We start from the raw sequence: 14,505 nt of genomic DNA on the forward strand, positions 1-14,505 counted from the left end.
CTGATTTTGAGGGACTCTGGATATAATGTACTATGGAGACATCAAATCCTGTGATGTTTATGTACACAGCACTCTCGCACATAGAGATCTATCTACTCGACTATTCATTCAAAAAGATTAGCTTCCTAGCATCCTCTATCCATCTTTCCTGTAATGTAAGCAACATTTCAAAAGAGAGAATCGGGACACTTATGCCCTAGAGACCACACAAAAGGCCTGTAAAACGGCCACCCTTTTTTGGAGCCTGTATTGCTGGACTGTTCCATCAAAATTGGGATTGTTGGCAAGTCCGCATCTGTCTGTTTATTTATCCATGGTGCCCACAAGGAGGATGGGTGTGATAGCTCAGGGCAGATGGTTGAAGTAGTCCCTTTAATAACTTCGAAGTCTGTCTGGATCCATTTGTGTCCCCCTGTGGACTTGTGCATCTTTTGACTTTGGGAGCTTGCCTAAGATTTAGACACAGTTCCTGAGTAGCTGTATTACGACTCCCTATCGCAGGGTGTAAGGCGAAAATAGTTGTGACTTGTAAACCATGTCCCACTGACTCTGGCTGGAAGCACACAAAAAGTCCAGTGATGGCAGGAGAGCATTTTTCTACAGCTTCTACCTCTACTGAATTAAAGCAATCTCCCTGTTGGAGCAGGATTGTAGGAACGTATACAGTCTCAGCGTGGGCCGGAGACACCTCCCAGTAACTGACCCAGAACTGAATCTAGCAACTTGAACAGGATTTGTGATTTTCTGGAAGAGCCGGGGCTAGCCAACTTACTGCACAGCGGTCATTGTTGACAGGAACGCACCCTAGACTAGGCGTAGGCATTCATCTCCTCACATGACCTAGCTAGGATGCTGACTTTTCTAGACTGGTTCCAGCCCCCTTCGGAGGGGTGGTTGGACTTGAGAGACTCCAATCTCAGAACCTTCTAGTGGATTCTAGCAGAAGTCTGTATGAAGGAAGGTCATGTGACCCAAACCTCATGTATGCTTACTTGTTTCCACCAGTGGTGGCAGCACAAAAGTATTAATCCTTCCACATCTTAACTCTTCAATTATGTCACAGTATTTTGGTCATTCCTCTATGCGCCGGACGCCTCCTCCACCACCCTGATTGACAGCCACTTCCCAGTAATCTAGCAGCCAAGGGAAACGCCCAGTGGGCTCCTAAGCTTAATTTGCATACATATTTTTAAACTCTCGGTGCTCGAAGGGTCAATTAACCAATGAGATGTATGCACGGATTTAGGATCAAAAGCCCTATACAGCCATGTTCTTACTATACCCTAAAAGCCTGCTGACAGGTCCGCTTTAAAGTATAATTTGAATAAACCTCTTCTAGGACAGTTAGGAGACAGTCCGATAGAGAATGGGACTTTTGCAATACATATGCAAAGGCTGTCACCAAGCTTTCTACTTATCCTGAATCACATTTCAATAATTGCCGTTGTTTCCTATCTCCTGTTGGCCTTTAAGTTAAGGACTTTCATATGAGGGCAATATGTTGGGTACAATGACTCTCACTGTTATGGAGACACTGTTTAGTATATGGGACCCTTAACATTTATTGTTGATCATTATGGTATCTCATACTGAAAACTCTGGAGCCCCCTACAATGGTCCAGGTTCTAACAAACCAGCTACACAATTCAGCTTTTGTTAGATACTATAAGATATTGTTTTCTCCTCATCTTAACCAGTCATATTGTGCAGCATTCTCCCCTTAAAGGGGAACTCCGGTGGAAGACTTTTTTTTTTTTTTTAATCAACTGGTGCCAGAAAGTTAAACAGATTTGTAAATTACTTCTATTAAAAATTCTTAATCCTTCAAGTACTTATTAGTGGCGGTATACTACAGAGGAAATTATTTTCTTTTTGGATTTCTTTTCACAGTGCTCTCTGCTGACACCTCTGTCCATTTTAGGAACTGTCCAGAGCAGCATATGTTTGCTATGGGGATGACAGTTCCTGACATGGACAGAGGTGTCAGCAGAGAGCACTTTGGTCGTGGCAGAAAAGAAACCCAAAAAGAAAAGAATTTCCTCTGTAGTATACAGCCGCTAATAAGTACTGGAAGGATTAAAAAATTTTAACAGAAGTAATTTACAAATCTGTTTAACTTTCTGGCATCAGTTGATTTAAATAAAAAAAGTTTTCCACCGGAGTACCCCTTTAAGCACAATGCCCCACACTTTATCTCTGTCTTGAAGTCGCTCACACTATTAATAATGCAAAATCTCAGTATCGAGGCAGAAGGGAAAACTCGTAACATGCACGCTAGGGCCTGCCGGCAGCTGCCATTTATTTACAGCTCATGTACTCCAAGATTCCTCCTGGGAAATGTTAGGACTTTCAAGTAGCATCCAAAAAAATTGTCTGTTCTTATGCTAGGTGCTTTTTTAATAAATAGCCGAGTAACGCGACTGATGTTTGGCTTCAGGTGGTGGCTAATGGTAGGAAACCTGGAACAGTAATGTCTGAATATGCGCACAGGTCTGAGATTCGATGTGGGCACGAAGAGCTGGAGTGCTACCTCTGATGCTTCCAGCGAGTAACACAAGATCTGGGGTTTAACACAGAATGTAGGAAAAAAAAGGTAACAAAAATTCTCTTTTGTTAAAATTATACTTTTCCTCATAATTTTCCCCACACATAAGTCAGATCACATCTACTGTTAAAGGGGTACTCCACTGCCCCAGCATCCGGAAAATTTAGTTCCGAACGCTAGGTGCGGGCTGCGGGGACGTCTCGCCATGCCCCCTCAATGCAAGTCCATGGGAGGGGGCGTGGCGGCCCCTCCCATTTTTATAGTTCGGACATTTACGCATGCGGCGATACCACATATGTTTATTTTTTACCTCCAACAAAAAACAGATTTAGTGTTAAAGGAGTAGTCCAGTGTAGAACAACTTATCCCCTATCCCTATACAGCGCTTTTTTCTGTTTGACCTATGTACCCTGTAATCCATGTACACTGCTCAAAAAAATAAAGGGAACACTAAGATAACACATCCTAGATCTGAATGAATGAACTAATCGTATGAAATACTTTCGTCTTTACATAGATGAATGTGACAACAAAATCACACAAAAATTATCAATGGAAATAAAATGTATCAACCCCTGGAGGTCTGGATATGGAGTCAAATCCCAAGAAGGTCGGCACTGCGACCAATAGTTGGTGCCCGAGGACCAATGTAGCAAGAATCCAGTAGAAAGAAGGGTCCTGGCACTCAGAGGAAATCTCCGCTATGAAAATTTTCTATTAATGATTTGTCTTTTTACTTTTTTCATTTTATATTGTTTTCAATATGTATACATCTTCACAGTACATCATGTGCTTTGAATGATAGTAATTAATGACGTGGTACCTGTGAACCGGATGTAATTATATAAGGTGCATTCTAACAGTTACCTGTACTGGTTGACAAAGGCTATTGAGCCGTAACGCGTACCTACCCTGTATGCTATGCATGTTGCATAAATAAAAACCTTTGAGATTTCAAAAAGCTTCTGAGTGCCGGGACCCTTCTTTCTACTGGATATGGAGTCACACTCAAAATCACAGTGGAAAACCACACTACAGGCTTATCCAACCTTGATGCCTGTATCCTTAAGGAGTTAAACCCTACTCACTATGCAGACAATGCCCATGATAGAGGTGCTGCCCATCACCAGCATTCCTGTATTCCCTGTGACTGTATCTTATGACCTCCTGTTACTCGACCTGCCTGTTCCTGATGTTGCTTTGTCTGTTGATTTAGTACCACGCTATTCTCTAGGTTTGACCCAGTAGCTTGTCCTGACTCTGTCTTTGCCTTTGTGATACGCGGGGCGTACGCGGTGCGGCGGGTCGGGGGGGGGGGGGGGCGGTCGCGGTGTGGTGGTGGGCGGTGCGGGGGGCATTATCGGCTTATAGGCACGGTAATTGCCGATACCAATAATGCCCAAAATCGTGATTACTATACCGATAATTGGTCGATCCCTATTACCGACCTGGTTTGTCTGACTACTCTGACGTCCCTGCATGTAGTACAGTATAGGGACCTTCACCCAGTTGGGGGCTGCCATTTACGGCAGATTGTCCAAGTAGGTTAAAAAGTGGTACGTTGTAGTCTTTCCCTACCCCCAGAGTTTACAAAAAAAAGGATCAGTTATGTTAGGAACCATTTTGGGAAGCATACAAAAAGTTGTCACTGTCCTTCTATTAATCAGATTTGAAGGTGAAAGAAGTTCTACTAATTGGTGGGAGGAAGGAAGCCCAACCCATTGCCAGATGAAATACCATATTACATTTTCTAATTTTATAAAAAAAATAAAAAAATTAAAATTTAGGTCAATAATTACCCCCCCACCCTACTTAAAAAAAAAAAAAAAAAAAACATCTGGCCTACAATCTTTGAACAGATGGTTATGGTCTCCAGATAGGAACGCTCACTGGGTGGAGCGGCTCTTTACATTTCCTTATATTTTGTTTATCAATTATAGGAAATCAAGCAGTGATATTTAGCATGATGCTTCTCTCGGCGTCCCCTTCTCTCTGATTGTCTGCCTGGTAGAGATCGCCTTATAATTCCCCTTGAAGTGTTCCTTCTCTCACAGAGATGGCTTCATGCTGAACTGGCAGCTCACGGTAATAGTCTGACTACTGAGTGACTCTGTGGAAGGAAGTAATTAGAGTGATTGAAAGACGTGCGCAGGAAACAGCAGCACAAAGAATAATAGCAAAATCAGACACAACTGAGAAAATTGACATACGCCTCCAGATTTTTATACAAGGGGTTTATTTTTTTGTGTGTGCTTTTTTTGTGTGTCTAAAATTACTTTGTTCTAAAGTTGTGGAAACTAGAGCAAAATATGATTTAACTGTGTCAACTCTGATATCTCTGAAGAGGGGGTATGAATCTTTGTGATATGGTACCTTATATGCCCTTGTGTTACCGACCTGGTTTGCCTGACTACTCTGACGTCCCTGCATGTAGTCCAGAGTAGGGACCTTCGCCCAGTTGGAGGCTGCCGTTTACGGCAGATTGTCCAAGTAGGTTAGAAAGTGGTACGTTGTAGTCTTTCCCTACCCCCAGAGTTTACAAAAAAAGGATCAGTTATGTTAGGAACCATTTTGGGAAGCATACAAAAAGTTGTCACTGTCCTTCTATTAATCAGATTTGAAGGTGAAAGAAGTTCTACTGATTGGTGGGAGGAAGGAAGTCCAACCCATTGCCAGATGAACTACTATATTAAATTTTATTGATTAATATTTAGAACCAATATCAGCCCCCCCATTGTGCGTCTTATTTGTCTACCTTTGTGTCTGCGCCTATTGGTTGTTTTCCCGGCAACCCCAGGGGACATGGGTCTATATATATCTTAAAGGAGTACTCCACTGGCCACACTGTGTGCGCACTGCGGGTCGGCCAAGCCCCCTTGTGACGTCACACCACGCCCCCTCAATGCAAGTCTATGGGAGGGGGCGTGACGGCAGTCACGCCCCCTCCCATAGACTTGCATTGAGAGGGTGAGGCGTGACGTCATGAGGAGACGTGGCTGACCCCGCAGCATACACAACGTTCAGAACTAAATGTTCTGAACGCTGGCCAGTGGAGTACCCCTTTAATAACCTTCTTATACATAGTATTTTGGGTATAACGAAGGGGACTTGTTCCTCCCCTTTTTTCATGTTCCTTTCAACACAAAAGAGAACGGCCTCCCTACTCAGTGTGGATGTCAACTGACGGCCATTTACTATGTTTACTTGCTTTCATTGATAGTATTTTTGCCTATGCCCACCTTTTGCTTTAAAGAGATACTCTAGTTTTGAAAAAACAAATAGGGGATACGGTAAATGTTTAATCATGGGTGGTTCAACCTCTGCTGAATACTCCAGCCCCCACCTTTCCAGACAAACTGGTCTGAGCAGTGATGGCCTACTCAGCTGGAGACGGGGCACCAATGTGGTCAGTGATTGAATGACCAGCCAATCACTGCCGAGACCAAATCGCCTCGGAAAATGGGTGCCGAAACGCTCAGCAGTCATAGATGGGACCTGTTCTGGAGATAGCGGGGGCCACAGAGGTCAGATGCCGCCACGATCGGACATTGCAAGTTTATTAATCTTCATGAGAAAAATCTCTTTCAAATGGGTAAGCCATGAAGCAAGCATCTGGCCTGTAAGTTACTGGAACCAGTTGACTTGAAAAAAAATTGTTTCCCACCGAAGTACCCCTTTAACCGTTCTTTAATACACACAAGAATCTTTAGCTTTTGCCAGTATACGTTGAAGATTAAAAAACAAATATATATATATATAAAAAATGATTACCACCACATTATTTCTGTAGCTCCGGCTTGTAAAGTGTCTGGTTACATGTTCGCTGGGACTACAATGTATGCAGACAATGTTACCGGGAAATTGCTAAGCGATGATAATGGAATTTCTCTGTCTGAGTCAGAGTCCCAAGACAGTCCCTCTTGTCTCCCCCCGCCGTCCTGCGCTCGTTCACAGTCACCTAAACTAATTAGCATTCCCTAGAGCGACCTATTACAGGAGACCTTGATAAACCGCTCACCTGGATGGCGGTATGCTGCGCAATTACGCCTTAAATAATTATACTCCGCATTGCCATATAATACAGCTCAGCACTTAAGAGCTCTGCATATGCGGTATGTCATTAAAACACCCTTACCGGTGACAAAGTGACATTGCTTCCATAAAAAAAAAAAATATACGTAAATATATATATAGACGCACACACATATGTATATACTCCTCAACATTGTGATTTCAACACCAGGAAGGACAAGCCGTAAGGTTATGCAAATGGAGGAAATAGCAGATGTCACTTAGATCTGCAAAGGATCATATTTTCAAGCACCTAGCGCCAATCTGTGGCATGTGGAGGGGGCTTCAATGGCATAAAAGACAGATCGAAAGAACATTTTTCAGGGCACATAAAAATCAGAAATTGGATCAGGTCAGTCCATCATGATTGTGAGATGCGTCTTGTTCTACGATGTGCCAGTTATCACCACTTGTCACAAAGTAAGGGTCTGTTCACACTGAGGAATTGGAGAGGAATTTACTTGAGAAATTCTGTTCGCTTATTCCTCTTAATTCAGTCAGCAGTGAAAAACCCAAAAGTTTACCGTATATACTCGAGTATAAGCCGACCCGAATATAAGCCGAGGCCCCTAATTTCACCCCAAAATGCCAGGAAAAGTTATTGACTTGACTATAAGCCTAGGGTGGGAAATACATCATCCCCCCATGTCATCATCCCCCCCTGTCATCATCCAGACCCCCGTCATTAACATCCCCGTCATCATCACCCTGTCATCGTCACCCCGTCATCGTCACCCCCGTCATCATCCCCCCCTGTCATCATCACCCTGTCATCGTCACCCCAGTCATCATCACCCTGTCATCATCACCCTGTCATCATTCCCCCTCGTCATCATCCCCCTCGTCATCATCCCCCCCTTCATCATCACCGTCTGTCAATCCCTTCATCAGTGGTCTTCGACCTGCGGACCTCCAGATGTTGCAAAACTACAACTCCCAGCATGCTCGGACAGCCGATGTCTGTCCGGGCATGCTGGGAATTGTAGTTTAGAAACATCTGGAGGTCCGCAGGTTGAAGACCATCATCCAGACCCCCCTTTAGTTTTCTACTCACCTCCCCTCGGTGGGAAGGAAGGGTGAGCTGGTCCGGGCCATCTATGCTGCAGGGACCGTCCGGTGGGGAGGGTTAGTCGTTAAGGGCTGTCCATTTTCCCCGGGAGGCCCTCTTCTCTGCTCCGGGTCAGCCCCAGACTAGTGACGTTGCCTTGACGACGACGCACAGGGACGCGCATGATAGTCCCTGTGCATCGTCGTCAAGGCAACGTCACTAGTCCGGGGTCGGCCCGGAGCGGAGAAGAGGTGAAGATGGACAAACCGGAATGACTAACCCTCCCCACCGGACGGTCCCTGCAGCATAGATGGCCCGGACCAGCTTACACTTCCTTCCACCAAGGGGATGTGAGTAGAAAACTAAAGGGGGGGGGGGAGGGGTCTGGATGATGACGAAGGCCACAGTGGTCTTAAACCTGCGGACCTCCAGATGTTTCAAAACATAGTTTTGCAACATCTGGAGGTCCGCAGGTTGAAGACCAATGAGAAGGGATTGACAGACGGAGAGTTCACTCGAGTATAAGCCGAGGGGGGCATTTTCAGCACGAAAAATCTTGCTGAAAAACTCGGCTTATACTCGAGTATATACGGTAACTGTATTTCTGCTCCTAAATTCCGACGCTTAATTCCGTTCCGCATGAAGAATGAACATGTTCTTTCTTCATGTGAAATCCGCATCTTTGTCGCATAGAATACAATGCCATTTTTTTTTTCAGCAGGATGCCGTTCCGTGCGGAATTTGCGCAAAAAAATTATAAAAAAAATTACAAAAAAAGGGAAATTCTAATAGGTTGTTGTCGTCCAGCAAAAAAAAAAATATTTCTGAAAAAAACAAAACTGAAAAGCAGACTTTTTAAGCGAGAATTCCTGACCAATTCCTCAGTGTGAACATACCCTAAAGATGGAATGAATCCTTGAACTGAGAGACCTTGGTTTATCACCAAGGCGCATAGTCTTACATGTCAGTGCTGTTTAACATTGTACCAGTTGTTGGGAGACCAACGATGAACTGGAATGACATCAAGAGGTGAACAAAGGGGAATCTCTTCAGGGAGGGATCGAAAATTCAGAAGAATGGCCCATAGTGATCCATTCTGCACTGGGAGTGAAATTGGACCTCATATAAGTCTAGGACGTCAAACAGTGTCTACACCAGGTCTACACAAACTATAAGTACCGTGTTTCCCCAAAAATAAGCCATACCAGAAGTTCTATGTATTTGCTCAATATAAGCCATAACCCCGAAAATAAGCCATAGTGGTGTTATGGATAATAGATACAAAATGAAGATCGTTCTTCTAAGATGGTGGTTGAATCCTGTACTACGCCCTGCGTGACCATCATTTTTTTGGCATTTATGATACAATGCTTATGTAAAGTAGTCTACTAACCAATTAGAATGCTTACACAATAGTCCTGATTTACTAACGCGATCCCGTCTCTTTTTATCGGGTTATGCGACACAATTCGTGTCGCACGTCCTCTGCGACACTTTGTGCGACACATTTTACTGGTAAAAACCTGACGGTTTTCCAATTACCGTATTTTTCGCCCTATAGGACGCACCGGCGTATAAGACGCACCCAATTTATAGGTGCAAAATCTAAAAAAATTTAGATTTTGAACCCAATAGTGGTCTTCAACCTGCGGACCACCAGATGTTGCAAAACTACAACTACCAGCATGCCCGGACAGCCGTTGGCTGTCCGGGCATGCTGGGAGTTGTAGTTTTGCAACATCTGGAGGTCCGCAGATTGAAGACCACTGCATAGGAGGTAATACTCACGTGTCCCCGTCGCTCCGGAACGTCTCTGCTGCCGGCCGGGTATCCTCGCTCTCCGTCGCCGCCATCATGTCGTTACGCACGCCGACGCACGTACGCGACGACGAGGAAGGAGAGCGCCGGCCATACAGGGGATCCCTGAACGGAGAAGACACTGAGGAGGCAGGTAAGGTCCCTCCCGGTGTCCTGTAAGCACTAACCCGGCTATTCAGTCGGGCTGTTCGGGACCACCGCGGTGAAATCGTGGCGGTCCCGAACAGACCAACTGAACAGCCGGGTTAGTGTCACTTTCCCTTCAGACGCAGCGGTCAGCTTTGACCGCCGCGTCTGAAGGGTTAATACAGCGCATCACCGCGATCAGTGATGTCCTGTATTAGCCGCGGGTCCCAGCCGTTGATGGCCGCAGGGACCGCCGCGATAGGGGGTGTATTCGCCGTATAAGACGCACCAACTTTTTCCCCCCAGTTTTGGGGAACAAAAAGTGCGTCTTATACGGCGAAAATTACGGTACTCTGAGTATTTTTTTAACCCGACTAAAGGGGCGTGGTTTGTATAATTAGGGTGGTGTTCCTGACATTTTCCTGAAAACCCGACAGTTGTATTTAAAAACCCACCAGAAAAATAGTGAATTACTGAACTTGAAAAACCGACTGCCTTGAGGTGTGGGGAATCTGTTATGTGTGGGTTTTTTTGAAAATCCTGTTACTTTGTTCCCTTAGGGTGCGTTCCCACAGGGTGTATACGCAGCGTATTTGACGCTGCGCAAAATTTATGGCAGCAGCGGGAAATACGCTGCGTATTCCTTGCTCACTATACACACAGGGCTTTCCGGCGGCAGCCCTATGTGTGTAGTGAGTTTTGGAGGCGGAGCCGTGCGTCACAGACACGCCGGCATATGGCTCCGCCTCCAAAACTCACTACACACATAGGGCTGCCGCCGGAAAGCCCTGTGTGTATAGTGAGCAAGGGATACGCAGCGAATTTCCCGCTGCTGCCATAAATATTGCGCAGCGTCAAATACGCTGCGTATACGCCCTGTGGGAATGCACCCTAAGTAGCATTTTATATGACATTTTTCATTTTTTTATTAGTTTTTTTTGGAATTTCTCTTTTTTATTTAAATCTTGGCTTTCATTTCCTTTTTTTTTATTTTTTTACTTTTTGTTTATTAACCAATAATTAACGACCATGAATGTAAAGTTAGGTCCTGGTGCAGAGTTACTTTGTTTTATGCTTTATTTTTCCTGTGCAACACTTTTTTCTTCTCCGTGCAACAGAATTTTATATCATGCGCCAGAATTTTCCAAACATGTACGAAACATTGATAAATACGTGTGAGTAAAAAATTATAACACTCTGAATATAACCCGACACTCTAAGTAAATCAGGCATAATGTACTCTGCCCTACTGAAGGATATATCTTGTGTGTACACTATACAATAAATCAGAGAACCATTTTGACTCAATCGTGAGTCAATGTGTTTTTCTCCGTGCACGTATTATCTAATACGGCTCAGGACATCAACCTAGAGTGGTCACTTGGAACGCATCTAAAACAGTGGTAGGCGTGGCTTATTGAAGGTAATGAAGATCGCCAGTCCTTCTCATCTGCCCTATCTTGGCAGGTACCATAGGGATGTCGCGATACCATTCAGCGGTAGCGTGTCCCGTGTCCCAGCTGATCAGCGTGGGGACGCTACTTCTGTGCGGCAGCGGCGGCGGCTCCCAAGTCCCTGCAGTTGCCTAGCACTGGGAGGAAGTTAAAGCCACTCCCTCCCAGTACTCTATGGTGCATCCGCATGGGAAGGAGAGTACCGTACAGCAGGCCAGGTTGGTATGGTTCATGAAATGGAGGAGAAATTAAGTAAATTTCTCTTAATTTCAAGTCAGAACAGTGAACATAAAATAAGGGGGGACGGAATGGGCATATGAGGAGGAATAAAAATGAGGGGAAGGGGCATATGAAGGGAGAGAATGGTCATATAACAGTGTTTCCCAGCCATAGGGTGTCCGGGAATGCTGGGAGTTGTAGTTTTGCAACAGCTGGAGGCACACTGGTTGGGAAACACTGGCATATAAAGAGGGTGCAAACGAGAAATATGGGCATATAAGGGGGGGGGGGGGAGGCAACAAGAACTACCAGTATATGGTATTTGGTAACTACCGGTATATCCTTACCGTAATAAAAATGAGACATCCCTGAAAATAAGCCATAGTGTGTCTTATTGAGGAAAAATAAATATATGTATTACAAATGTATTATTTTTGGGAAAACACGGGTAAAACCATCAGTAAAAACTGATGACATCCAGGTAGAGGTGTTCCAATGAACTCACAGGACCGCTCTCAAAGGCTATCGTCTGGCAGAGCAATGGGGCAATGCAGGGGGCAATGGAGGCCTATCCTCTTTAGTGATGAGTCCCGCTTTTGTCTTGGATGCAATTATATGCAGAGAATAGTCTGGAGACCACATGGATAACATCATAAAGGGGCCTTCACAAAGGATCATCACACCGGTCCAATTCCCGGAATGATGGCGTGGGGTGGCATAATGTACAGTAGTTGGACCCATCTTGTCTCCATTCCAGGCACATTGACAGCTCAGCATTACATTGATTTGGTTGTGAAACCAATGGTACGGCCCTTTCTCCGAAGTGTCCAGGAGCCGCTTTGTAACACGAAAATAACAGGCCACATGTTGTTCTTGGTACTGTGAGCAGCTTACGTGGTGTAAACATGCAGCATTTCTGGACTTGTCCCCCCTTAAAGGAGTATTCCGGCTTCATACATCTTATCCCCTATCCAAAGAATGGGGGATAACATGTATGATCTCAGGGGTCCCGCCACTGGGGAACGCGGCGATCTCACTGCAGCACCCGGCTGCCTCCGAGACAGGGACGTGATGTCACACCACAAGGGGGTGTGACCTCCTATAGACATGAATGGAGGGGTGTGGTGTGACGTCACTAGGGAGCGTGGAAGTGACATCACGTCGCCATCTCAGAGGGAACGCCTGGCGCAGAATGCCGGGGGCTGCACCGAGATTGCGGGGGTCCCCAGTGGCAGGACCCCTTTGATCATACATTTTATCCTCTTTGGATAGGGGATAAGATGTATAAAGCCAGAATACCCCTTTACGCATAGCTGGGGTGTTTTTGGTTGTCAATCTTATTGATTTTCAATACTGAATAAATCAAGATATTTTCCATCGTTTGTTTCCATGTTTTTTATCATTTGCATATCATTTACATGTCTACAGATTCTGTGATTTCCTTAATTCCACAACTTTGTGGTGATGCAATGTTAATCATAACAATTCTAAAGCATTTGCACATGTGAAAACTGCTTCAAAGGGTTGTCTCTAGGGATGTCCTGATACCGATACTGGACATTTGCGCGAGTACTTGTACTCGTGAAAATGTCCCCAATACCTAATCGCACATTGCGGCCGCTCTCGGCCTAGCTCATGGGGAAGAGCCCGCGATGTGTGCGAGTACACCGCGCATGTGGGGTGACTCGCACATCGCTTCAGTGTATCCGCTCTCGCGGCAGGTATTAAGGAGGTGCGGTAAGCCACCTGCACTTTCCGCTCCCGAGCTATGCAGTGCGCTCAGCAGCTGAGCGCACATCATAGCCGGGACCTGCATTAACCCTTTAAATGCCACGATCAAAGTTGATAGCGGCATCTAAAAGTCCTGAAGTTAACTGCCGGTTAGCTCAGGGATGCTGATCGGGATCACTGCGGTGTAATTGCGGTGTCCCGATCAGCTGTGAGGATGGCCGGAGGTCCCTTACCATGCTCTGTGCGTTCGATCGTCGCTCGCTCCTTTACTGCTGCCAGCCATGGCAGGCATTAGCAAAGAACCAATAACACTGATCACTGCTATGCTATGGCATAGAATTGATCAGTGTGTGCAATCTACAGATTGCATGTAAGTCTCCTATGGGGAATAAAAAAGTGGGGGAAAAAATTGTAAAAAATAATAAATGTGAATTAACCCCTTCCCAATAAAAAATATTTAATCACCCCACTTTTCAAAAAAGTTTAAATAAAGAAATATATATTTTTAGCCCTTTCTCTTATAAAAACTATAAAAACACCCCTTTTTCCCTTTAAGGGTACGTTCACACAGGCAGATCCAAACATCACAGTGTGTCTGCTCGTAGTGGCGTATTGCCTCTCCGAGCAGGAACATTTAAAGGCACCATGTATCGGTCGTTCAGCGGCAGATCCGCTGCATAAAATACGCTGTGGATCCACCCGTGTGAACGTACACTTAAGTGGAAAAAAAAACCCTGTCACATGTCATTGAAAAAAGTATCGGTAATTGGTATCAGTGAGTACTTAAAGGGGTACTCCGCTGCTCACGCTCCCTCCCATAGACTTGCATTGAGGGGGCGGGGCGTGACGTCATGAAGGGGCAGGCTAAAACATCACAAGCTCCCGGCGCCGGTTCCAGCGTTCGGAACAGTTTGTTCCAAACGCTGAGCAGCGGAATACCCCTTTAAGAAAAAGTATCGGTACTTGTACTTGGTCTTAAAAGAATGGTATCGGACATCTCTAGTTGTCTCATCTCAGCAACCTCTATCCTAATGCCCTATAATTGCCTATGGGTAAGCCCACACAGGGTACCAGTCTACGAACCGGAGTGAAGAGGTGCTAACAGTAAGACAGCTCTCTTAGAGAGGGCTTCCTCAGAAAATAGAAGTTGGAAATCTAAGTCCTTGAACAGTCCTCTACAGTCAAGTATGGTTATGTGCGGAAAATTCCCTGCACTTAGTATGAGACCAAGACAGACGGCTGAGCAGAGGGCTCAGTGTCTCGGTCCCCGTACTACACTTTAATACAGTTTTTCTCAGATGACCCTGCATCAAGGGTAACATGGCTCGGTCACCATGCGGCTTCAGCTCCACTTAATCAGGTTCTACTCATGTCACGGATGGTTCTTGACTTGTCTTCTGCTTCAGAAGGCTTCTGGCCTCGGCTGCCCCCTCTCTGAACATTCGGTAGGTGTCCTCAGTACTTCTGCCTTCTGGGAACAGCAGCAAACGTCT

At 45.3% G+C, this 14,505-nt stretch overlaps 1 protein-coding gene across 7 annotated transcripts in view; it reads right to left on the bottom strand.

Annotated features, from left to right (window-relative positions):
- The window catches only part of ST6GALNAC3 (ST6 N-acetylgalactosaminide alpha-2,6-sialyltransferase 3), a 273,708-nt gene that overhangs the window by 83,366 nt on the left and 175,837 nt on the right, over positions 1–14,505 (bottom strand). For 2 of the 7 annotated variants that reach the window (XM_056532665.1, XM_056532666.1), the window contains exon 5: positions 4,372–4,655. The exons of the other annotated variants lie outside the window; for them this stretch is intronic. In XM_056532665.1, the coding sequence (XP_056388640.1) occupies positions 4,643–4,655 (13 nt within the window). In that variant the 3' untranslated portion in view covers positions 4,372–4,642. Of the gene's footprint in view, positions 1–4,371; positions 4,656–14,505 lie in introns of those variants that run through there. 7 annotated transcript variants of the gene reach the window in all.

This window comes from Hyla sarda, chromosome 7, assembly GCF_029499605.1.
Source record: "Hyla sarda isolate aHylSar1 chromosome 7, aHylSar1.hap1, whole genome shotgun sequence".
NCBI lineage: Eukaryota > Metazoa > Chordata > Amphibia > Anura > Hylidae > Hyla > Hyla sarda.